The sequence below is a fragment of the Lycium barbarum genome, chromosome 7, assembly GCF_019175385.1.
Source record: "Lycium barbarum isolate Lr01 chromosome 7, ASM1917538v2, whole genome shotgun sequence".
Taxonomy (NCBI): Eukaryota; Viridiplantae; Streptophyta; class Magnoliopsida; order Solanales; family Solanaceae; genus Lycium; species Lycium barbarum.
The window spans coordinates 118,159,026-118,182,845 of NC_083343.1; the positions used below are offsets into that span (position 1 = coordinate 118,159,026).

Here is a 23,820-nt window from a genome sequence, read left to right on the forward strand (position 1 = left end):
GCAAAAGCAGAGAGAAAACTCGCATTATATATAAAAAAAAAAAAAAAAAAAAACAGTCCGGTGCACTAAGTTCGCGCTATGCGCAGGGTCCGAAAAAGGACCGGACCACAAGGGTCTATTGTACGCAGCCTTACCTTACATTTTTGCAAGAGGCTGTTTTCACAGCTTGAACCCGTGACCTCCTGGTCACATGACAGCAACTTTACCAATTACGCCAAGGCTCCCTTCCTTAGGGTAACTGAAAGGGGAGGGAAAAAAAAAATAGGGAGAAAATTATAACGTGTGATTCGAATCTCGTCAAAATGAGAGTTGAGCTAGTCAACCAACAGAAGCTACTAGATCCCTACAAAACTCGCATTATATGCTTTGCTTAATTCAAACAAAAACAGATTCCAATTCAGATTCCAACAGAAATGAGAAATTGGAATCATAGTACTCTCAACAAATAAACAAAGAATCCCGTAATAATATTTAACAATAAGAATAGTACAAGAAAATCAACAGCGGTTAGACTACCACCATCAAAATATATAAAAGTCAAAAGTAAAAAAAGAATGAACATTAGAACAATGAAAAATAAACTCTAACTCATCAACTCCGGTGAATGAAAAAATGCAAATATTCACAGATCAGAGATTTAGAGCATGAAAGCAGCAGCAAAGACAGCTGCAACAGCAGATCCGGCGACAGCGACTCTGTTGAAGGAAGCAGAGTTTGGTGATTCGGTAGGAGAACCCCCGGGAGCGGCAGAGATAGATGGAGGAGAAGCACCGCCTGAAGGAGATGATGCTGGAGTGTCAACAGTTGGTGGAGCTGGTGGGGATGCCATTGGAGAATCGGATGGAGAAGATGCAGTTGTAGGAGCAGAGACAGGTGGTGTTGATGTAGTAGGAGGAGGTGATGCTACCGGTGCCGGAGAACTCTTAGGAGAAGCTGCTGGAGATGCTCCAGGTGCTTGTGCTAAAGCAGATCCGGCAACAAACGCCAACATTAGAGCAATGATTACCTTTGAGTATGCCATTCTGGCTTTTATGACAAGGAGCTTTTGGGGAGAGAAAAAGTGGAAGAAGCACAAACAGGTATTATTAGAGGAAGAAATGGAAATATGAGCTGAGTACTTTTTGAAAAATGGAAGGAAAAATAGTGTATTTATAGGAGGGAAATATGGGGATTAATTTTAGTAAGTCCGTTTAGAGAAAAAGGTTAATTTAAAATAAGGAATGTGGACTGATAATTAGTTGACAACTCAACGACAGAGGAAGAAAAGAGGGGATGTGAGTTGCGACTGAGTCCAGCAGGTTATATTTTTTTTAGCGTGTGAATTTTGTTTGAATCTTTCTTTGTATTTTTTTTATTTGAAATAATATCTTTATAAAATTGTCTAGAGTAAAAAGCATTTTTTTTTTTTTTTAAGAACTTTTCCGATTTTTTTTTTTTTGGTGAAAAACAAGCTAAGTGTTATAAAATAAAACTATGAAGTAAATACACAGAAGAAATATGTAGAGAGAATATGTAGAGAGATATCAGATTATCTTACTTCTTCTCTTTCAACATTGCATCTGTGCATCCTATTTATAGGAGCAACATACAAAGGAGATATTTTGGGATATTTTGGGATATTTGGGATATTTTGGGATATTTCCAAATTAATGGATATCCACTAGTTGGATATTTATAACACTCCCCCTTGGATGTCCATTAATAGATGATGTACCTCGTTAAAACCTTATAAAAAAAAAAAAAAAACCTATGGGAAAAAGTCCTAATGAAGGAAAAAGAGTGCACATATCTAGAAATACGCTTTGAGAGCTGTCTCATTAAAAACCTTACCAAGAAAACCCAATGGGACAAAACTTGGTTAAGGAAAAAAGAGTACAACGCGTATTTCACTCCCCCTGACGAAGACCAAGATTCAGATGTCGGAGTCTTCGCATTCCAATCTTGAATATCATCTTCTCAAGAGTTGAAGTTGGCAAAGATTTAGTGAACAAATCTGCAGGATTGTCACTTGAACGGATTTGTTGCACATCAATATCACCATTCTTCTGGAGATCATGTGTGAAAAATAACTTTGTTGAAATGTGTTTTGTTCTATCTCCTTTTATGAAACCTCCTTTTAATTGAGCTATGCATGCAGCATTATCTTCATATAATACTGTGGGTATTTTTGTATCACACTTCAAGCCACATCTTTCTCTGATGAAATGTATCACTGATCTCAACCACACACATTCTCTACTTGCTTCATGAATAGCGATTATCTCAGCATGATTTGAAGAAGTAGCAACAATGGACTGCTTGGTCGATCGCCATGATATAGCAGTACCTCCGCATGTAAACAGATAGCCCGTTTGAGATCGAGCTTTATGTGGATCAGATAAATAACCTGCATCTGCATAACCAACAAGATCTATACTACCTTTGTTAGTATAAAACAGACCCATATCGCTAGTTCCCTTCAGATATCGCAATATATGCTTAATCCCGTTCCAATGCCTCCGTGTAGGAGAAGAGCTATATCTTGCTAGCAAATTATCAGAAAATGCTATGTCAGGTCTTGTAGCATTAGCAAGATACATAAGTGCACCTATTGCACTAAGATATGGTACTTCAGGACCAAGTAGCTCTTCTTTTTCTTCCTGAGGTCGGAACGGATCTTTGCTCACTTCAAGTGAGCGAACAACCATAGGAGTACTTAAAGGATGCGCATTGTCCATGTAAAACCGATTTAAAACTTTCTCAGTATAGGTAGATTGATGTATAAAGATCCCTTTTGCGAAATGTTCAATTTGCAGACCAAGACAGAGTTTTGTCTTTCCGAGATCTTTCATCTCAAATTCTTTCTTCAAATATTCAATCGCCTTTTGGAGCTCTTCTGGAGTTCCAATGAGGTTTATGTCATCAACATAAACAACAAGTATAATGAACCCCGATTTTGTTTTCTTAATAAAAACACATGGACAAATGGCATCATTTATATATCCTTCATTTATCAAGTACTCACTTAGGCGATTATACCACATACACCCTGATTGTTTTAAACCATATAATGATCTTTGTAATCTGATTGAATACATTTCCCGAGACTTTAAACCAAATGCTTCAGGCATTTTATATCCTTCGGGAATTTTCATATAAATTTCATCAAGTAAGCCACATAGGCCGTGACAGCATCCATCAGTATAAATAATGTGACATCTTCTGTTGTTTGGACTGCTGGCCCAAAAAACATTACGTTTACCAAGATGGATCATTTTACTTGGTAATTATTCTACGTCAACATGCTTTAAGAGACGTAGAAATCAAATCCTCACAACCTTATACAATATTGCGCGCTATATTGTATATTGTCGACAAGATATCATGTTGTATCGGTTCGCAATTCGACATAACTTACTGAGATCTCATCACTTCATTATTTTCAGGTACATGAACCTCCTATAAGGTTTATGAAGTGTTATGTCGTAGCTCTTCAAGAGCACATTGCCTCCTTATTATGATCATTTGCTCCTCCCTTTTTCAAGGATTATTATATTTGGAACCGATTGGTCTACCATGCTCCATGCACGCTGTAGACTTTGTCCTTCAGGGACATTAAGATCATTTTGCAGATGAAATATGAAATAGTTGGGTCAGCAAATGCTTCCAGCATTTGACTTGAATTATCTGAGGATCATACTGATGATAATTCACAACATATTTCTTAGCTGCTTATTCTCTCCCCCTTATTTTAGTGACATATGTCCCCATTTTCTTTGGAAAAATCCATCTATGTGCATCATGGTATATCCATTAATCATGTACCGCACATCAAATGCTAAAAGATGAAAATATCTAGTTCCTGACCCTGAACCAAATATGAGGGGAGAATTTATCAAAATTTATTGATCTGAAGCATACAAGTGTTGTTGTATGCAATATATCATATCTCAGACCAACATCTGAAACTCTGTTCTCATAAGCAATGGTTTAGCTGTATTATAGAGGCATCCAATGCCAAACCAACTTAGATATAAACCGGCATTATCAAGATGATTGTCTTGATTACATATTCTGAAAATTGTGCTTCCAACTCAATTATTTTGAGCAAGCAACTTTGTAAATGTCAAACTGTCAGTTGACAATAAACATACATGTGACTGTCTTAAATAGATGCATCTATTTAAGACATCACATTGCAGGTGAAGGGGCCCACATTCACCTTTTATATTTTTCAGAATTTTGGGGATTCAGTCCCAACATTAGCTGGTGTAATCAACTTATCATGAGAACAAGCAACACAAACAAATTCTTGAAGAATCTTCTAGTTCTTCAATATGTTTTTTAATACTCAATTAGCACATCAGATTTAAATCAGGACGATCAAAATGATCTTGTCAACTGATAAAATTATCTGTACCCGTAAACTTCAAGTTACTATGACGAGTACTATTTCTTTTAATAAACTTCTGGTTTACTATTGCATGAAATTTTATGTCAAAACTTCTGGTTTATTGTGACATGCGATCTCATCATGCTCGGGTAACGCTTTACACACGTGACCCTACCCGTAATAAGTTGGAGATATTCAATCTTCCAATCATCTGTAGTCTCAATATGATGACCATTTTTCTCGCTAGTAAACTTCAGGTTTACTATAATTTATTTTTCGATCGAAATAATTATGATTTGAGATGAATGGTACTATCATATATAAGCTCTTCGAGAGACATCAATTTGTTCACCATAATCATATATTATTTGGACACTGCTAGTGTCATGATACTTGTAAATAAATAATTAGCTCTTCTGGAGCCTTTGATCATTAATTTCTATTACCAAATATTTCTTAAATACTTCTGGTACCATTAAAGCAAATTTCGACACTACTGGTGTCACGAAATAAACATTGAATTCTAAACTTCAATATTTCAAACATCTCCTTCAGGGAGATTCATGATTAACTGAGTATTTTGTATCTAAGCTCAAACACATAATAATCAAATCCTTCATAAAGAAATATATTAATTGTTATTTCCTTCAAGGAAATCAATAACAACTAACCATAATGTATTAATGTGGTTATAGGAGAAAGCATTCTACTCTACTTCCTTTTGCCTTAGAAATATGTTTCGACGTACAACAGGTACATGTAGCAATGTCTGAATTTCATACCACCAGAATATAACATCTACATTCCTTGTATTTTATCCCTCCAGGAGATAAGTTGTGGTATTTGTTCATTCACTTCGGGGAATGAAACCTGATTATTTAAATGTGCTTGAAATACGACGCTCATCAATAGCTCGTTATTTTGCTCAAACACAAGAAAACATTGCTTCAGAGTATTTCTCAGATATTTTGGTAATTCTTTCTGCTTCAGGAGTAAAGTTTCACAGTTTTACTGCTTCGGGAGTAAAGTTTCAAGTTTACCACTCCGGGAATAAAGTTTCAAGTTTTACCACTTCGGGAATAAAACATATAATATTCAGAATATTTCTTCTCAATTATTCTACCTCTTCTGGAGATGGATCATGATATTTTCATAATCAAATGCATGTTTATATTTATAGACTTTACTACATATTATCACATTCACTTCAGGGAATGGATCTATATTTATAACATTTATCAAAAGTTTTAATTCTTCAGGAATAAAACATAATTATCTGAACGCGCCTTAAGCATATCAAATCGTGATAGCTTATACCTTTTTTATGATATTGCTACTTCAGGAGCAAATCGAGGCATACATATAATGTGGAGAATGTTTCTCTAACACATCTTCAATCATAAACACAATAAGCCCGTAAAAATATTACCACTTCTGGTGTTCACGGATATAAACTCATTTAATCAATTCATATTTGCGAACTAACCTTCCAGTAGAATATTGGCATAAGGCCTTCAGCAACTTTGGTTTCAAGATATTTTGGCAAAAAGAGGCCGAAGTGCTATATTCCATAGTAATATTTAAAAAAAGAAAGGCCATGTTTCTTACTACGTTGATGGTGAGCTTCTCCCAAAAATCAGTTTAAAATTTTCATAGTTGTTAAAGTCAACAACAATCAACCATCAAAACAAAGATAGAAAAATACTTGGAACATGTTACCTGAACTGTTTAGACTAAATAAGTACTGCAAGTCATTTACTTTATCTCCAGGAGGCAACGACTTGTACTCAGTGTAATTCCAAGAATTGCACCTTCGAGACTTTCAAAGTATTTGCTCAAGATGGCTGAGGCTCGTGCTGATAACGTGTTATAAAATAAAACTATGAAGTAAATACACAGAAGAAATATGTAGAGAGAATATGTAGAGAGATATCAGATTATCTTACTTCTTCTTTTTCAACATTGCATCTGTGCATCCTATTGATAGGAGCAACATACAAAGGAGATATTTTGGGATATTTTGGGATATTTGGGATATTTGGGATATTTTGGGATATTTTCAAATTAATGGATATCCACTACTTGGATATTTATAACACTAAGACGGATGTTTAATTATTGGCAAACATAATGGTTACCGTTATGATTGGCCCGTTCAAACCTTACTAGGGGGGATCTTAAAATTTGTTTAGCGTGGGGGTGGGCGGGTAGCGAGGCCGTAAAATATTTACGCGCAACCTAGGTTTACAGTAAATTATACTCCTTCCATCCCATTTTAAGTATTTTAGTTTGACTGAGCATATAGTTTAAAAAATAAATAGAGATTTTTAAATCTTATAGCCTAAAATTAAAGATGTGTAAAGTAACAAAAACTTATCTTGTGATTTTAAACTTATCATATAGAATATTTGATTTGTGAACTTACTAAATATAAAAAGAATTACTCTTTTTTTGGACAGACCACAAAAGAAGTAAGACACTTAAACTGGGACGGAAGAACTATTAATTTATCAAGATAAAAAATAGATAACTTTGGTTCAATCAGTATAATGCGCTCATGCTTAGGAGTTGTCCATGGTTTTGATTTGAGGGAAGCATTAAAAAAAACACCGAAAGGTTATGTTAAAAGAGATGGCTATGAACCACCAAAGGAAGTGGTACAGCGGATTAGCTGTCTCCTCTCTTAATTAGAGATCTTGGGTTCGAGCCTTGGATATGGAAAATTCTTGGTAGGGAGCGCTTTCCTCCAAATGGGACTCTATGCAGCGCGAATCCGGATATAGTCGGGCTCCAATGCGATTACCGGACACCGGGTGAGAAACAAAAAAAAAAAAAAAAAAGAGATGACTATGAGACTAGATTTGGTTCTACAAAATCCGATTGAATGCCAAATAGATCTATATCAAATCGATTATTAGATTCTTTTGAATAAAATTATAGGTTTTTATATAAATTTACAATCGTTTAAAATAATTGCATAGTTTTAAAATTTTATAAAAATAATAGAAAAAAATACTAAATTATGTACTAAATAAATTTATACTATACTTTACATGGAGTAGTATTTTTGAAAATAACTGAGCATTAAACTTTATACCTTGGACCCGGGTGATGGGAATGACTACGCGACACTCAAAAGGCTAAACTCTCAAATTTTATTTCAATATATTAAGTAGTAAGACATTAATATATTTTAGAGTAATAAGCCACAAGGTATTAAAATAATATTTTTCTCGTATAATTTAATTTTTTTATTATTAGATACTTAATCTTAGTAAACTCAACTTTTGAACTCCATCTTGATTAATATCATCCACCATGTGATTTACGCATCTCGTCTTTGCTTACTTTGTTTCACTATTGTAGAATAATGGGGTCGATTTCTATCCTGGTTGTTTTTTATATTCCTTTCTAATATATCACCTTTAACAATAAAAAAATGTTTAGATTTTTTTTTTTTTTGGTCAAAATCCTTAACAAATATGAACGGCAAAAATTAGTTGAATTTTAGGAAAATTTACTGGACATAACTACCTCTAAGACTTATTTATTAATAATAGCTACCTTTTATTTTATTTATTTTTAGTAGCTTAAATTAATTTCAAAATTACCAGTTGTAACTTATCTACAAGCGTCTCTATATTTCCCCTAAACTTACGGCCCATGTTCCCCAATAACTCCTAATCTCTTCTCTTTTCAAATTAATTTCTCTCCCATCTTTAATATTTTCAACTGTATTATACGCCCATTATCTATCATCATTATTAGCACGATTCCATCTTCCTTAATCGTTACCCACACAGTGTAGGTAACGAATAAAGGAGGACAACAGGTAAAATGAAGAAAATGGATGTCTTGATCAACAGGAAAGTTTACAAAATTCGAAAACCGGTTGGGTAAGGGAATTGGGAGCTGAGGGAACCAATTCAGATGACAAAGTCCCATTAAACTAGACGGATTGCTCAAGTGCTCCATGTCAATTTTGCTTTAAAAGCCCAACCTGTTGCAATCTACAGAGAAGACACTAAAAGAGTCGAAGCTCAAGTTGGCACCTGTAGGGTAGAGAAAATTTTGGGCCTGATAAAGGAGAATTGTTCTCAAAGTTGTTAACTTTTTCTTCTTCTTGATTTTTTGGTGAATCTGTGGTTAGTGTGGAAGTTGTAGAAACGCCATTGATGAGAGTTGTGGAGCTTCACGCCCACCAAGTGTTTGATAAAATGTTTCAGTATATTTCAGTGTATTATTTCACTGTATTTCACTGTATTTATCTTCTTCTTTTTTGTGTAGAACCTATTTTTGCTCCACTTTGTTTTCACGATTTTTGTATTTCACTGTATCTCAGTGTAATTCTGCATTTTGTATTTCTAATTTATGAAATAGTTTCTGATATATTTCATTGTATTCCATTATATATACGCATACTACAAGTTTATATTTCTTAAACAATCAACCATATTTCATTGCATTGCAGCATATATTTTTCTATATTTGGAAGTTTTCAGATCTTTAGTGGTTTTTGAATTTAAAAAGTTTTGATTGTGATAAAAGTAGAGAGAGATTCGTGAGCTGTTATGGAATGCGTGAAATATGGTTAATTTAATTTAACTTACCATTTAAAAAGAAAAAGAAGAATTTGTTCCAAAAATATAGTCAATTTTTACTCAACCCGATTTTGTATTTTCCTGTATTTCATTGTATTTCAAAAAATCTATTCCATAAATAGCTCCTGATTTCACTGGAGCATGTTTACTGTTCACTGTATTTCTCTATATTTCAAAAAAATAGAAATACACGCGTTTTTAAAGAAAAGTAGCTACGCTTGATAATTTTGCATTTTATAGTTATATCTAGTTAGAAGCCAATAAAAGGTAGCTATTTATGTAAGTTGTCCTGAATTTTAACTATATAGAAGAGTGAGCTTGCTGACTTTTTCGTCGTTAGTCATGGCATTTTCGCTAATAAAGTGAAAAGTGAGGGTAGACGACTCCAAGAATCAAGACCATTCCATTTCTCAAAAGTGGGTGCATAAACGTGGCCCCACTAGAATTCAAGAATCAAGAACATTCAATTTCTTTTTCTTTCTTACTTAAAAAAAAAAAAAGTAGCATGACATCTACTGTAATCTAATTAATTGTTTTATTTTGCTACCTTCAATTAAAATAAATTATTTCTTCCGGATTAAAAAAAAAAGTATCCACTTAACTCTTTTTTGAGTCAAAAAAAGTATTCACTTATTAAATCAAGAAACAATTAATTTATCTTTTCAAATTTGCCCCTATCAAGTGTTATGTGATCAAATCACAATGTCTATTTAGTTAGGGATAGTTAGTCAATTTACATTTTTTTTTGAGTGAGTAGTTTCTTAAGGGGTGTGTTGTAACGACTCGTTTGGTCGTTTAACACTTTTGGACTCTTTTCGTTAAAATACCCTTTTCGTAGCTTTAAATGGTATTCCTAACTTGTAGGGATAGGGGCATGGTTATATAATTGATGTGTAAATTTTGAAATATATTTATTTAATGTGTGTGAATAGCTTATTCATAGGAATTTTATTTGCAGTTATATAAGGTATAAGTTGGAGAATTAATTTGGTGGCTAGTGAGCCTAATTTATACTGTTACATATTAATTGGGTGACTAAGTAATTTGGGTAATTTATAAGAGTGGGCTAGTCCCATTTATTCCTAGTCCACATACTAGAATATCTAATATATTAGGGTGAAAGAGTTATTATTGGCTTTTGAGATTAAAAGTTTGCACGAAAAGAAGGAAAAAAGAAAAGAAAACTGCTCAACCGTGAGAAGAGAAGTGGCAGTGCAGTTCCCATCAAATACTAGTTCAGGTTAGATAATTGAATTGATTTCTTCACAGGACCCTCCTTTAATTCGTGTGCAGTCCTTGCCTGTATATATTAGAAATTGGTAAAACTTAGAGATAGCATAATGATGACTCAATGATTGGAAGGTTCATTTAATGATAAAATAACATAGAATGGTTGTTGGATAATGGAAACTGTACGTTTCTTGTTTGATGGAAAGCAGTGGTGGTCCAACATTCCTATGATTTCTTCTCTTTAAGTTCTCACAAACAGCTCTTTTTGTTTGTGTGTCTTTTTATTCTCATTAAGGACCATTTTGATATTTTCTTTTGATATGGTGTACAATTATCGTACAGCAGCGGAGACCCAAAGTACCGCATTGAGTGCAGATTTTCATCGCCGCAAACTCAAAGGGAATATAATATATATATATATATATAATGCATTAGAGGTGATTGACTTTGCAATTTGAAGTTTTATTTTTTTTGTTAATTTTATATATATTGTGTAGATGTAATGGAATATTGAGTGTATTGGATTATATGAAAACCTTCAAATTTATGGTATTTGAGTTGTGGAAAGTGAGAATTAAATCCTAAGTTAGGATTTAGACTCGTAATTAACGTAAGTTATATATTTGATAGACACTGTCCGTTTGGAAGCACTTCGGAAGGGAAAAGCTTTGGTGTGAGAGTTCGTGGCACTTGTTCGGCATTGAGGTAGGTTACGGTCTACTTTAGTTACTCTGATTAGAGAATCGTATGTAGTTGTAGAAAGTGACGGGGATAGCATAATAGGCCTTCGGGCATGAAGTGGAGGTGAATTCCAATTAGGTTGGTTTTGTCAGCTGTTATGTGGGCTTGTCGCTAAATGTGTTATTTATGTGATTATCACTTGTTTGTATCTCCGTCACATACTAGTTCACTCATCACATGAAAAGGAATGGTAATATTGATAATTGAATAGTGGACAGTAATATGACTTGTATTTGTTAATTCATATTGGTGATATTGTTGTGACTGATATCATGCTTTCCATGTTATTGTTGTGATGATTGGTGAGGTGAGTGATTGAGAGACTCTGAGGTCTTTGCCGGAAATGGAGAGTGACAGAGAGACTCCGAGGTCCTTGCCGGAGATTGAGAGTGATTAATAGCCTCCGAGGTTTCTGCCGGAGAGCACGAGTGGTACATGGACTTCGCGGGTCCCCCATGAGTCATGTCTTTGAGGCCCTGCCCTTAGCATGTGTGTACGAGAGTGGAGTGAGAGAGGTGAATGTTGCATTGCATTGCATTCATTCACTTATACACTTGACTGATCATCTGGTGAATTATATCTGTCTTGATGGATTTCATGATTCCTTTACACTTTACTTGTGTATTATATGTGACCATACCTGTTTTCTCTATGTGCTACTTGTTAGTTTCCACTTATTCATGTGTTATCTAATCATTGTCGGCCTATGATACTTACCGGTACTAGTGTTGTACTGATACTACTCTTGTTGCACTTTTGTTGAGTGCAGAGTACGATCCAGGCTCCAGTTCTACACCCCGTGGCTGATACGCGAGGGTGATATCTTTCAGTAATTCAGGGTGAGCTACTTGGTCATCCGTGGCCCCTGAAGGACCTCCTCTATTTATTTCTGTTTTTGTATTCGACAGACAATATGTAGCCTTCGGGTATTTTCATACTTATATTCCGTACTATGTTGGCGCTCTTGTACCCTTTGACCAGATTTTGGGGTTGTCGTGACATTTCTAGTTATGATAAGTATTTAAGACTTGATAACTTATTCTTATTTAATTTTCCGCTTATTTAACTTGTTATGAGTAATGTGGTTCGCCTACTCGGAGGGAGAGTGTAGGTGCCACCACGACTCGCGAGTTGGGTCGTGACATGTGTAAATGGCTAAATGGACTTTTTTTTTTATCCCGAGGTAGTAATAGGTTCACTAAAATAGAAAAATAGTATTCTCCGCTTCAATTTAAGGGTTTCCATTTAATTAGATATGGAATTTTTTTAAATCTTATAAATATTAAATTAAGGATATGTAATATACCTAAACTCTCTTTGAATTTTATGGGGTTAAACATGCAATGTAAAATTTGAATTAAAGAACCAAATAAGAATGGCATACTAAAAATAAAAATAAGATACTTGAATTGAAACAGAAGGATTAGCTATAAATTTAAATAGAATATGTATTATGAACTAATAAAATTTTAATTTATTTTTCAAACTTTCCAAATTAAATTTTGATAAACAAGTGTTACTTTGGGTCCAATTTATAATACTGACAATATAATCTTTTTACATTTTAAAATTAATCAAATCAATTTTTCATCTATTATAACAGATTGCTTGCATTATTTTTCAAATTAGTTCATAATTGTTAATACTAATATTATTTTGTCTCAAATAAGAAAGGGAAAGGAATTCTTTTTATGTAAATTGCCTCTTTTAAAAATATTAATGAATTCCATGTAATATTATATTGACAAATTTAAGTTTTCACAAGCTTTTTGTGCATAACCAAATATTATACTATGATATTCTTTTTAACTATTTGGTCCCTGCAATTATATATTCTGATTAATTTGATACATAACTATAAATCGTAAATAAATAAAACTTCAGTAAAAGAATTTAAAACTAAATCTAGATAGGATAGTCTAAAAATACGCTCATGATTTGAAATTAAATATAGTATTTTTCATTATAGTGACTTAAATAATACTTTTAATTATGCATCATTTTATCATGAACAAAGAATTGAAAAATAATCATCGTATCATGCTAACATTCTTTTTTATTATCATTAAGATAAATTACAGGCTTAGTTTTTTTCAAAAACGAGTTAGACTCGCTCCTCCGTTATAAGTTTAACTACTGAGTCGAAAAAATGAAAAGTAAGTTCTTCAGCATAACGACGTATAATAACTCATCCTTATAAAATTATAATTTCAGTTTATGAGCAAGAAATTGGAAGTAATAACCTTTAGGACAATAATGCATAATGGCTCATCCTCATGAATAATAATAATAATAATAATAATAATAATAATAATAATAATAATAATAATAATAATAATAAATTATAACTATATAGAAGCATGGGTTTAAACCCATGCTTCATCGTTCGTCGTTCATTAAAAAAAAAGGGTGGGCCATATACTAAACAACAACAAGCAATATATATATAAAAAAAAAAAAAAAAAAAAAGTGGAACCCACCATCTCCAAACTCACGGAAAAAAAAAGCGGGCCCCATATAAACAAAATCAAGCAATATTGAAAAACAAAAGTGAAGCCTATATTAAAAAACAAACAATGTTAAAAAACAAAGTGCCGATTTTGTATTCGTAGCAAACACTAATATAATAAAGTTTTAGATACGGAGTACAAACTATAATGTTATATTAATCGTGTTTTGAATATAGTGTATATATATATATATATAGATATAGATATATGCATAAAAACAATGCAAACTAATAATGTCCAAAGCATGGGTTTAAACCCATGATTCGTCGTTGGTCGTCCATTAAAAAAATAAAAAAAAGGGTGGGCCTCATACTAAACAACACCAAGCAATATAAAAAAAAAGTGAAACCCACCATCTCCAAACTCACGGGAAAAAAATGGACCCCATATTAATAAAATCAAGCAATATCCAAAAAAAAATAAAAAATGAACCCCATATTAAAAAAATAAATAATGTTAAAAAAAAAGTGCAGACTTTGTATTCGTCGCAAACACTAATATAATAAAGTTTTAGATATAGAGTACAAATTACAATGTTATATTAATCGTGTTTTGAACATAGTATATATATATGCATAAAAACAGTGCAAACTAATAATGTCCCAAAAAAAAAAGTGCGCCTCATATTAAAAAATCAAATAATATTCATGTAATTTCCAAAGTATCTCATTAAGTCAATAATGATGGATTCATTGCCACATGTGTATCAATCTATTAGTGAGAGCAAATGAAATTATTTTACAACAAAAAACATGGATCTCATATTATTGTTTTTCTTCAAAAGGTTAAGTAGCCAAACGATACAATTTTTTTTTTATATACTAGCCTGAGATCTAATCTAGATATTGAACAACGTATTTGCTATTCCGCCATATCATTTATTTGTTATGTTTACTAAAATAAATATATTTAAAATATTTATATTTTAAAATAAGATAGAATTTAATTACTTTTTCATTTTTATTCTTAGTCTAATAAATGTGAAAAGAGATTAATGTCGTAAAAAAAATCAAATGGAGATTAAATAATAAATAAGGTAAATTAATCAAATTATAATTCTAATCGACGTTTTCTTAAAAATCCATGCAAAAGACAACATGACAAGTAAAATGAGCTAAACCGAGAATATTTACCAAAAATTAAAAAATAGTATTTCTCCGTTTAAATAGAAAATCAATTTTTATTTTGTTTCGTTTTAAACATCTAAATTAATTTAATAATTTGAATTAGAATTATCCAAATTAAAATTTAATAAAAAATAATACGTTTTTTACACTTTTAAATTAATCGAATTAAAATTAAAAATATCAACTGAAGCTTAAATATTGTTATTAGTTTACCTCAAAGAGGAAAAGTACAGAGAATACACTCGCATTATATGGTTGCTTAATTCAACAAACAAAACAAAGTCCAACGGAAATGAGAAAAGGAATTCGGAATCACAGTACTCTCAATAAATAAAGAAAGAATCCCGTAATAATATTCAACAATAAGAATATATTAGTACATACAAATAAATCAACAGCGGTACGACTACTGTAAAAAAGAATTAACAAAGGAAAATGAAAATGCAAAATATTCACATATCAGAAAGTTTAAAGCATGAAAGCAGCAGCAAAGACAGCTGCAACAGCAGATCCGGCGACAGCGACTCTGTTGAAGGAAGCAGAGTTTGGTGATTCGGTAGGAGAATCCCCGGGAGCGGCAGAGATAGATGGAGGAGAAGCACCGCCTGAAGGAGATGATGCTGGAGTGTCAACAGTTGGTGGGGATGCCATTGGAGAATCAGACGCAGTTGTAGGAGGAGTCGCCACTGGTACTGGTACCGGAGAACTCTTTGGAGAAGCGGCTGGAGATGCTCCCGGTGCTTGTGCCAAAGCCGATCCGGCCACAAAGGCCAACATTAGAGCAATAATTACCTTTGAGTATGCCATTATATCCTTTAGGAGAAGAAAGTGAAAGTGGAAGAAGCACAAAGAGGTATAACGAGGAGGAAATGGAAATATGAGTCGAGAGTTTCTTTTGATTTTGAGAAAGCTGACAGGAAAAGAGTGTATTTATAGGAAGGAAATATGAGGAAAATTAAATTTTAATTTTAGCAAGTCGGTTTAGAGAAAAAGTTGAATTTTAAAACAAGGACTGAGGACTAATTATTCTTGATAACTCAATGAGAGAAGAAGGGATTTGACGGAGTCCAGCTGATTACATTTTTTTTGCGTGTGAAGAGATAAATTTCTCTATCAAAATTTTGCTTGAATGTTTCTTTGTACTACTTTTAAAATTTGAAATAATCTGTTATACAATTTTTGAAAAAGCTTTTTTGAATAACTTTTCCTAAAAAAATTATGAAAATAAGCTAAGGAATAAAGACAGATTTTTAATAATTGGCAAACATTATGGTTACCGTTATGATTGGCACGTTCTGGTCTAGCTAGCTGGGATTTTAAAATTCGTTTATGTGTTGGCCACCTAAAAAGTAGGGGCTGCTGGGATAGCCTTGGTTTAAGAAATTGGAAACTATTTACTACTATGGTTTCTGTCTACATTCAATTATATTAATTTATTTTAATTAAATGTTGAAGACAGATAAGAATATGTAAGTTTTAATCACGTCTGAGTGATAAATTTTATGTACAAACGTAGATGATGCGTTTATTAAGTTAAATATAAACACCATGTGCAAGTACATTATTTTTCAGTAAATGAACGAACATAAATTTCTTACTATTTAAATAGAAGGAAGTAAATTTTTAAATATCTCTTAACTATTTTCAATATTTTGTATAATTCATAAAAGGTATAAAATTAAAATAAACTTATAAACATTACAAAATCAAATTGATCGATTTTTTCTTAATAGAAAATACTATATTAAGAAAGACTTTCTTTCACACCAATGATTACCTCCAACGGGAAACTAAAGAACATGGATTCATGTGCTGTATAAATTAGTGTTGTTTATCAAACCTAATTATCACGGTAAACTTTTTTTTAAAATGTAATTTATAATTAAGAAGAAGGGGAGAGGGTTGGTGAGGCTCTTGAGAAATATTCTTGTGCTTGTGGGGTTATTGGAGCTTTGCTTTTCCAAATTCAAATAAGACTTTGCAATAGTTGAACAGCTAAAATAGGCTGTTATTTTGAATGCCAGCCTTTAAAAAATACTTCTTTATCATACAGGAGATAATTTTTCTTTTAATACGAAGGAGATTAGGAATGGCAGTGACGTGGAAGTGATGTGGCAGCACCGTGACACCAATGTGGCGGAGAGTGTGCAACACTCTTCACTGTGTAATTGGGCTTCAATTTTTTTTTTTTGCCACGTCAGTCAAAAAATGATACAAAAATACAGAAAAATTAAGACTAGGGTAATAGATCGCCCGCAAAAGTTGGGTGCGTCATAATTAATCTGGCTATACGTTGCGGTTTTTTTTATTTTTATGTATTTTTCCTTATGTACATAGAGAGTTTTGTTTGACCATCCGCTATTAATGTATGAATCACTTTATGCTTCAAGCGGAAATCACGGACGTCAATATAAATGCAGCAATAATAGATACGTCAATCTCAAACTAGTTATAGTGTATTACTATATAAGTTATTATATATTGTTTTATAGCGTTCCGTTAGACTCGTTGAATTTAATATTCAGATTTATATAGCTGGGATAAAAAAAAATATAGACGTGCCTCCATGAGTTTTAAGAAAACGCGGATTAAGACAAATTCAATATTGAATGTTGAATTTAACAACCTTTGAAGTGTGTGATTTACCATAAACCATAACTTAGTCTGGTCAACTACGTCTTATGCGGCGTAGGATCCAAAGTGTGTTACGTATTTCCATGTGTTTTCTCATTTTCTTGCACGACAAGTATTGTTTGTACTCCCTCGGTTTCATATTACTTGGCCAAATTTCAAAAAATATACTCCCTCCATTCACTTTTATTTATTCAGTATTTTAAAAATAAATTTTCACTTTTGCTTATCACTTTTAGCACATCAAGAGAAGATAATTTATTTTTTCTTATCTTACCCATAGTATTAATTACTCACTTCAAATCATTTTTCAAATCCAATAAAAATATGCAATTAATATGGGTACATTGGTAAATTATGTACTCCATTTATTATTTCTTAAACAACGTGAAAAGTCCAAAGTGAACAAGTAAAAGTAAACGGAGGGAGTATGTCCCAAATTACTTGTTCATTTACAAAACCAAGATAAAATTAATTAAATCTTTCTCATCTTACCCTTAGTATTAAATATTCTCAAAAATAGTCAATATTGATTAGAATGTATTTATTAGAGAGAGATAGGGGTAAGGTAGTAAAATAAATATTTTATTTATGATTTCTTAAGGGACGTGCAAAAGGAAAAAAAAGTGGCCAAGTAATATGGGATGGAGTGAGTACTAGACTACTAGTACTCCTTAATAAGGATCTTCAAAAAACTAAGAGTTTGTTTGGAAAGCCACCTGGTAATTGGAATAACTAGTAATTACACGGTATTGTAATTACAACTTTGTTTGTCATCACCTAATTACAGTGTAATTATAAGCATATTGTTTGGTTCCACAAGTATAATTACACAGTTAATTTAATTATCAAAATTAAAAATTAACATTTGAAAAATATGTGCCTTTATAAATGATATTAAATTATGTATTTAACAACACATTATTTCTTGAAAATATATTAATTAATAATCATATGTTTATAACTAATATTGTGAAAAATAACTGATATATATATATATATATTTTAATTTTAACTAATTATAAAAATTAAAAGCAAACTTTTTTGTTAGAACATCATGGATTGAATGTTTGAAAAAAAATTAATATTTATAAATATAATGCCATAACATTATTTAAATATTTGACAAAAAAATATATCAATTGTAAGTGAAAAATAAACAACATGCAATGTCAACTAACAAGTCAATAATATTAAAATCGAAAATATAACCTAAATTCAAAATCCATTTTTTTTTTTAACATAATACTCTTATGTCAAATTCCAACATTGTAGAAGTAAGTTCCAATGTAACTTAAGTAACTATAATTTAAAACAAAGGGAAAATATAAGTTTATAACCACATCCACAACAAATTCTACTTTAATAACATAACTAATTATATGCCAAATTTGTTATTGACTTGTTCTTTCTAATACTACGAGGTGTAGCGTCAAAAATTAGAATAACAACACAGTTATGCTAAATGAGTAAAATAAAAAAATACGAGCAATTACATGGAATCACAAGAAGTAACGACTGAGAATGAGAAAAAAAGAAATGAAAGATACATAATGTAAAAATAAAAAATATATTTTAAAAATAAAAATTATTAAAAAGTTAAAATAACAAAGAAGTTAAAATAATAGAAATAAAAATAAATAAAAAAGAAAAGAAATTAACATAAAAAAAAAACTGAAAAGGCAATCATGTAATTACAGGGTATAATTATACCATCTATTTATGATTCAACTAATCTTTATCTACTATTTTACCCTCATTATCAAGAATACTTAAAAAAACATAAGAATTATTTGAAGGCTTGAAGCTATCTCCAGCGGTCACTATTGTTTTAATCCCAAAAATTATGTCATTACTTGAAATGCCAATAGCTAATTATTGAGTCTCAATATCCAAAGACGCCTCACATTTGAAAATTGAAATACATAAAATAGAACAATTCAACAACAACATTACAAAATAGGTAAAATAAGAATAGTTAAACCAAATTCAACGACAAAATTAGAACACATAGGAATAATTTGGGATTAACAAGTATGTTTGTTTGGTATGTTATGGTATTCTTGATAGTTTTAGAACTTATGAGTATAAGTCATGTTTTTTTTTAAAAAAAAGTGAAATATATTTAAAAAATTATGGCCAAACACATTTTCATATATATATATATATTGGGATTCTATGGCCAAACGCTAGCTAAATTTATTAAACTACTACTTAAACATGTCTTACATTTTGGTGGATGCAACGGCATACCATCAAGGGTAAAATCAAAGTATTCCCTTTATTCATTTTTATTTGTCCACAATGAATTTTCGCATTCTCCTTAAAAAATAATTAATAAATTGCATATTTTTATCATAATATCAATATTAATTAGTGTATAGTTTCAATTAGGGGTGTACATGGACCGGGTTAGTTCGGGGTTTTTTAAAATACCAAATCAAACTAATTGTATCGGGTTTTTAAATTTACAAATCAAACCAACCCAACAAAAGTCGGGGTTTTCAACTTCGTGTTTTCTCGGGTCTTTTGGATTTTTCGGTAAATTCTTCATACAAAACATATAACTTTTGCTTCAAATATTTCTTTAGTCCTAGTAAGATACAACTAAGTAACTAAGGTGTTTTTTAAGAAAATAACACAAAACAGAGATGAGTGAGGACATTGTACTAAAATATTCAACAAAAAAGATTATGAAATCGCTAAGCCATAATGGGAATGATCATAATCTAAAAGTACCAAGTCATGTTAAAATAAGTACAACTAATAAGTATTAAATACAAGACTAAATATTAAAGAAAAGCTAAATTAAGTTACTTATTTCCACTGTCAAAACCAATGCAAAACTAAGAATAAATATCCATCGTTATTCTTATTCCTAGTGTTAGAATTGAATTTATTTGGTTAGCATTAATATCGATTTGGTTTTAATTTGAGTTTTATTTGAGTTGCTAACATCAACGGGTTATAAAACTTATTGGACCATTCAAAATTCTAAGTCGAAGGTGTAAATAGTATGCTAAAACTATGAAAAAATTTAAGAAATATTTGTAAATTAATTACAAATAAATGTTTTATGTATAAAATATTTTTAAAAATGGTATACATGTAATGTTCGGGTTGGTTTGGTTCGGTTTGACTTTTTTTAGTTAAACCCAAATCAAAGCAATTATGGTCAGGATTGTTTTTTCAATACCAAACCAAGTTAAACTAAACCATTAATTGAGCTTTTTTTTCTCGGTTTGACTCGAATTGTCGGTTTTCTTTCTACACCCTTAGTTTTAATGGACGTGAAAATAATTTGAAAGATGAGTAATTAATGCTAAAGGTAAAAAAAAAAAAAATTGATATGTTAAAGTGAACAAATAAAAATTATTTTTCTAATACAGTGAACAAATAATAGTGAATGAACAAACTAACTTATAACTTAAATTGTTTTATAATCCCCGCTACCAAGACCAGAACTTGCCAATCATAACGGTAACCATAACGTTTACTAGTAATAATTTAGAATCTGCCCTTAAGCTTGTTTCTACAATTTTTTTCGGAAATTCATTTTTAAAAAAGGCATTTCCAAAATTTATACTCCCTCAATTTTATTTAAAGTGTCTTACTTTTATTTTTTATTATATCAAAAAAAGTGTCTCTTTTTATGTTCAGTAAGTTGACATTTCAAATATATAAGTTTAAAATCACAAAATTTAAAATATTTTATTCATCTTTAATTTAAGATCACAAGATTCAAAAATATCTCTCAATTTTTTAAATTTCGTGTTAAATCAAATTAATACACTTAAATTGAGAAGGAGGGAGTAAGAAATTACGTCGAACTTTAAAATGTAGGTACAAAGAAACATTCAAACAATATTTTTTTCCGCATAAATTTATCTCTTCACGGCTTCACGCGTTAAGAAAATATAACCAGCGGGACACAGTCACAACTCACGTCCCCTCTTTTCTTCTTGTTGCCGTTGAGTTGTCAACTAATTATTAGTCCACACTCCTCATTTTAAATTCAACTATTTCTTCTAAACCGACTTTTCTAACTCAAGAGTTAATTTTCCTCATATTTCCCCTCCTATAAATACACTCTTTTTCCTTCCATTTTTCAAAAAGTACTCAGCTCATATTTCCATTTCTTCCTCTAATAATACCTCTTTGTGCATCTTCTACTTTTTCTCTCCCCAAAAGCTCCTTGTCATAAAAGCAAGAATGGCATACTCAAAGGTAATCATTGCTCTAATGTTGGCGTTTGTTGCCGGATCTGCTTTAGCACAAGCACCTGGAGCATCTCCAGCAGCTTCTCCTAAGAGTTCTCCGGCACCGGTAGCATCACCTCCTCCTACTACATCAACACCACCTGTCTCTGCTCCTACAACTGCATCTTCACCATCCGATTCTCCAATGGCATCCCCACCAGCTCCACCAACTGTTGATACTCCAGCATCATCTCCTTCAAGCGGTGCTTCTCCTCCATCTATCTCTGCCGCTCCCGGGGGTTCTCCTACCGAATCACCAAACTCTGCTTCCTTCAACAGAGTCGCTGTCGCCGGATCTGCTGTTGCAGCTGTCTTTGCTGCTGCTTTGATGCTCTAAATCTCTGATCTGTGAATATTTGCATTTTTTCATTCAGCGGAGTTGATGAGTTAGAGTTTATTTTTCATTTTTCTAATGTTCATTCTTTTTTTACTTTTGACTTTTATATATTGATGGTGGTAGTCTAACCGCTATTGATTTTCTTGTACTATTCTTATTGTTAAATATTATTACGGGATTCTTTGTTTATTTATTGAGAGTACTATGATTCCAATTTCTCATTTCTGTTGGAATTTGTTTTTGTTTGAATTAAGCAAAGCATATAATGCAGAGTTTTGTAGGATCTCAGTTGGTTGGCTATATGAACTTTCATTCTGATGAGATTCGAATCCAACATTGTAATTTCCTCTCCATTTTTTCTTTTCCTCCCCTTCCAGTTACCCTAAGAAAGGGAGCCTTGGCGTAATTGGTAAAGTTACTGTCATGTGACCAGGAGGTCACGGGTTCGAGCTGTGAAAATAGCCTCTTATAGAAATGTAAGATAAGGCTGCGTACAATAGACTCTTGTGGTCCGGTCCTTCTTCGAACCCTGCGCATAACGAGAGCTTAGTGCACCGAGCTACCTTTTTCTCTCTGCTTTTGCCTCTTTGAGTTGCGAGGATTTTTTTTTGAATTTTGAGTTGGGAGGAATGGATGCGGTCATGTAGTTTACGTGTCAACGATTTGGTTTGGCCAATTATTTTATAAAATTTGCATCATACTATTAATTTTTAATTATTCTATTTTATATAATTAAACTCAACTTCAAAATCGTCCATTATCTCAAATTTTCTTTGATATCTGATTAATTTTATATATATATTTTTTAAAACATGATATAATGATCACGGTTAGAAGTTAGAACACAGTATCATTCATACTTGCATACTTTGAAATAAAACTTTCTAAATAATTTTATTGTTTAAAGGTTATATATGAAAGGAATATAAAAACAATACCCAGAATAGATCCATCTACTATTCTATAAACTAAACAAAATAAGCAAAGTCAAGAAGCCTAAATCATAGAGTTGATGATATTTATCGTGACTCATTTCCATTTCCTCCTCTTTATACCTTCTGTTATTATTTAATGTCTCTTCTTGTTCTCCGCTTAGCCTACTATTTTGTTGTAGTTATTATTTTTTTAATTTTTACTTGACATATTTTATTATTGTTTTATTCTAATTTGATGTTCTATCGAAAATAATCTCTCTGTCTCTCAAGATAGCGATAAGATCGGCGTATATTTTATCCTCCCCAGACCTCATCTGATATGATGTTGTTGTTCCTCCTCTTATACCTGTTTCAACTTGTTCAACTTTACTTTTTCGAAAAGCTCATTCTCCAAAAGGCTAGAAATGGCATACTCAAAGGTAATCATTGCTCGAATGTTTGTTGGTGTATGTCGTAGGGGTGGCTTAAGACTGAGATTAGTAAAACATTTGCTTTAGGCTCCTAAAATTTTGACGCCTCAAAAAATTAATGCTAAATTTTATGATTTTATTTTTTCTCTCGGACAATATTGAAAATTGTAGAAAAGTATAAAATTTATATCTAAAAGAAAGAAAGAAAAATATACTTACTTCCTAACATAAATAATTTTAGAAATTTGAACTAAACTACCCAAATCTTGATATTAATAAAGAAATATTTTATGACAACATCCAAGGTAATGTATTGAAAACAAGTGGTTAACACCTTATTAACTTAAATTAATCATTACTATTATAAATAATAATATTATTATGTGAAGTAAAAAAGCTCTATGTCCTTTAAGAATACTACATTTAAATAAGAAGTATGAGAAAATGAAAAACAACACTAATTTTTTATTTTTTTTTTGTACGTGTATAAGTATATATTAAGGCCTCAGATTAAAAATTGGCCTTATGTCATTAATTTTTTTGGGACGCCCTTAGTTTGTCGCTAGATCTACCTTGGCACAGGCAATGGGAGCATCTCCAACAGCTTCTCCGAAGAGTTCTCTAGCCGGTAGCATCACCTCCGCTGGCAGCGACTCCTCCTCATACT

The 23,820-nt window shown here is 31.7% G+C and overlaps 3 protein-coding genes across 3 annotated transcripts; 1 reads left to right on the forward strand and 2 right to left on the reverse strand.

Annotated features, from left to right (window-relative positions):
* Nucleotides 1-446: 446 nt before the first annotated feature.
* Nucleotides 447-1,133, reverse strand: LOC132603977 (classical arabinogalactan protein 5-like). Its single transcript, XM_060317280.1, has one exon. The coding sequence runs from the start codon at nt 1,019-1,021 to the stop codon at nt 638-640; it is 384 nt and encodes a 127-aa protein (XP_060173263.1). The 5' UTR covers nt 1,022-1,133; the 3' UTR covers nt 447-637.
* A 13,779-nt stretch (nt 1,134-14,912) lies between these two features.
* On the reverse strand, nt 14,913-15,495 carry LOC132602492 (classical arabinogalactan protein 4-like). Its single transcript, XM_060315329.1, has one exon. The coding sequence runs from the start codon at nt 15,386-15,388 to the stop codon at nt 15,050-15,052; it is 339 nt and encodes a 112-aa protein (XP_060171312.1). The 5' UTR covers nt 15,389-15,495; the 3' UTR covers nt 14,913-15,049.
* Nucleotides 15,496-21,312: 5,817 nt separating this feature from the next.
* On the forward strand, nt 21,313-21,999 carry LOC132602493 (classical arabinogalactan protein 5-like). Its single transcript, XM_060315331.1, has one exon. It carries the CDS (start codon nt 21,425-21,427, stop codon nt 21,806-21,808), a length of 384 nt encoding a protein of 127 aa, XP_060171314.1. The 5' UTR covers nt 21,313-21,424; the 3' UTR covers nt 21,809-21,999.
* The last annotated feature ends 1,821 nt before the right edge of the window (nt 22,000-23,820 follow it).

Excerpts from the sequence above, each read along its gene's own strand:
- LOC132602493 (XM_060315331.1), top strand. The coding sequence starts at position 21,425 with ATGGCATACTCAAAGGTAATCATTGCTCTAATGTTGGCGTTTGTTGCC.
- LOC132602492 (XM_060315329.1), bottom strand. The coding sequence starts at position 15,388 with ATGGCATACTCAAAGGTAATTATTGCTCTAATGTTGGCCTTTGTGGCC.
- LOC132603977 (XM_060317280.1), bottom strand. The coding sequence starts at position 1,021 with ATGGCATACTCAAAGGTAATCATTGCTCTAATGTTGGCGTTTGTTGCC.